The following is a 2,513-nucleotide window of genomic DNA, read 5'->3' as shown; positions in this document are numbered from 1 at the left end:
AGAACTATATAGGAAATAGCCATGGTAGTTAAAGTGGTATCAAACTGTTATAATTGAACAATATAAGTTCAGCACTAATCAATCAAGCAATCCTTTATTTATGGTCATATAGCTTCAGCACCATCAAGCTTTCTTTTTCCTTGCTTTGCTTACTGTCTTGGAAATGCCTGGAGAAATTGAAAGCCTGCACACTATTGTGTGACATTTTGTTTGATGTAATAAAGTTATGATCTAAATATGGATACTGGCATTTTTCTTTATGGACCAGAAATGCTCACTACCCCCCACCCCCCACCCCAGTATCTCCAAAGAAGCACACATCAACAGTTTTCATATGATCTATCTTATTCTTGAAAGATGTAGGTAATTACACATGCGAGTGTTAAAAATGCCAATGGCTATTAAATTGGTAACGTTTTGAAAAAAACAACCAACCCTGGACTTTTTGCATTAAATTCCCCGCCTTTGACAATGCTGCCATCTTATGGTAAACTGATGATGCTCTTCTTCTTGGAATAACAAAAGTAGCACCAATCCTGAGGTTTATTTTTGGCTGCATCTGCACTGCTGCAGAAATAATGTAATTTGACACCACTTTAACATTTAATTGCTATGGGTCAATGCTATGGAATTCTGGGATTTGTAGTTTGTTGTGACACCAGAGCTAAAAGTCTCACAAGAGTACAATTCCCAGAATTCCATAGCATTGAACCATGACAGTTATTGTGGTGTCAAAATGTATTACTTCTGCAGTGTGGATGCAGCCTCTGTGTATTTCTCTGTGCACCTAGCCTCCATTCCTCCCATGTGTTCTGGATTTCCATTGTGTTTTGTTTTATTTGTCCTAACCTGGTGGTATGTGAGTATTTGAATAATTGTGATTTAAAAGTATCATTTTTCTGGTTGTTTATATCATGACTGCTACCATTACATTCAGTGATATACAGGAATTACGATTTATGAGTAACATTAGTACACAAAACATTACTAAGGGTTCTGTACGGTGTGAAATGACAGGAGCTCAGTGGAGGTGGCGGTGACACCTTGAGTTACCGCACCGGGTGATGCCAACCCTACTGACGCCACTGCCGAAATTCCTGCTCCCACACATTACTGAGGGTACAGGACTCAGACCTTGGCACTGGGAGGAACTATACATCCATTTTTTGATTTAGGTGGTGATGCCAAATGGAGAGAGCAGTGTGGCACAGTGGCTTGAGCACTGGACTATGACTTTGGAGACCAGGGCTCGATTCCAAGCGTGGCCATGAAACACACTGGGTGACCTTGGGCAAGTCACACTCTCTCAGCCTCAGGGGAAGGCAATGGCAAACCTCCTCCGAAGAAATCTTGCCAAGACAACCCAATAGGGTCGCCATAAGTTGGTAACGACTTGATGGCACACAGCAACAGCAAGCCGGATTCACCTGGCACCTAAGTGTGTGTGAGGGGAACAACAGGCTTTTAAAATGTATTTGAATGCTAGCAGGTAGTCTTCAGTGCTAGGGAATCCTGGGAAACGTAGTTCCGAGCTCTCTGACAGAGAAGGCTCAATGTCTCACAAAACTACAGTTCCCAGGATTTCTCCCTGGCACTGAAGCCAGGGCAGTTATAGAACGCTCTCCAACTGGGCTCCATGGTTTTGGAGACCATGGGCCTATTCGGCCGTTGCTGGCTTCCTTTTTACTGTGTGCGCATGCGCGCAATTCGCGACCCGGCGCCTTGATATGACGCAGCGCGGTGGGCGGTGCTATGGTCGTGAGGGGGTTCTGTGTTGCGTGTTGAGGGGGGGACAGAGGGAGCGAGAAGGAAACCGAAGGGAGAGCGCGCGCGCGCGCATTGGAGGGGGGGCAAGGCAGGGGCGTGGCTAACGTTCCTAACGGCTGCGGGGGGGCGCTGGAGGCGGAGTGGGCGGGGCCTGGGCCCGGTCATGGCGCTGAGTCCTGACCCGGGGGAAGATGAATAAGGGCTGGCTGGAGCTGGAGAGCGACCCCGGTGAGCAGAGAGGGAGGGAGGCAGGGAACCCTCCCTGAGGGCAAGGAGGAGGAATAAAGGACTCCCCCCCCTTTTATTTTTAACTTTGCAGGAACTGGGTTATTATTATTATTATTATTATTGTATTATTATTACTCTGTTATTATTAAGAATGTTATTATTATTACTCTGTTATTAAGCTTTAGCTGTAAATTTGCACAGTTGATCAGTTAAAGATAGAATAAAATAGGATAAAACAAAACAAGCCTTAATATTATTATTGTTATTGTGTTATTATTATATAATATTATTATTATTTAATTATTAATAATGTTATTAGTAAGCTTTATTTATAAAGCACTGTAAATTGACACAGCGCTGCACATACAATCAGTTAAAAGTAGAACGAAATATAATCAGCCTTATTTTTATTATTATTATTATTATTGTATTATTATTATTGTATTATTAATTATGTTATTATTATTATTATTATTATTATTATTATTAAGCTTTATTTATAAAGCACTGTGAGTTTA

The 2,513-nt window shown here is 42.2% G+C and overlaps 1 protein-coding gene across 1 annotated transcript in view; it reads left to right on the top strand.

Annotated features, from left to right (window-relative positions):
• The first annotated feature begins 1,856 nt into the window (after positions 1–1,856).
• BAP1 (BRCA1 associated protein 1) overlaps positions 1,857–2,513 on the top strand; it is a 27,569-nt gene continuing 26,912 nt past the window's right edge. The window contains exon 1 of the mRNA XM_042449841.1: positions 1,857–1,995. Within this exon, the coding sequence (XP_042305775.1) occupies positions 1,959–1,995 (37 nt within the window). The 5' untranslated portion in view covers positions 1,857–1,958. The remainder of the gene's footprint in view (positions 1,996–2,513) is intronic.

The sequence above is a fragment of the Sceloporus undulatus genome, chromosome 2 (assembly GCF_019175285.1).
Source record: "Sceloporus undulatus isolate JIND9_A2432 ecotype Alabama chromosome 2, SceUnd_v1.1, whole genome shotgun sequence".
NCBI classification, from domain to species: domain Eukaryota; kingdom Metazoa; phylum Chordata; class Lepidosauria; order Squamata; family Phrynosomatidae; genus Sceloporus; species Sceloporus undulatus.
Note: the sequence above shows the minus strand (reverse complement) of the source record. Positions and strands in the feature narration are given on the sequence as shown.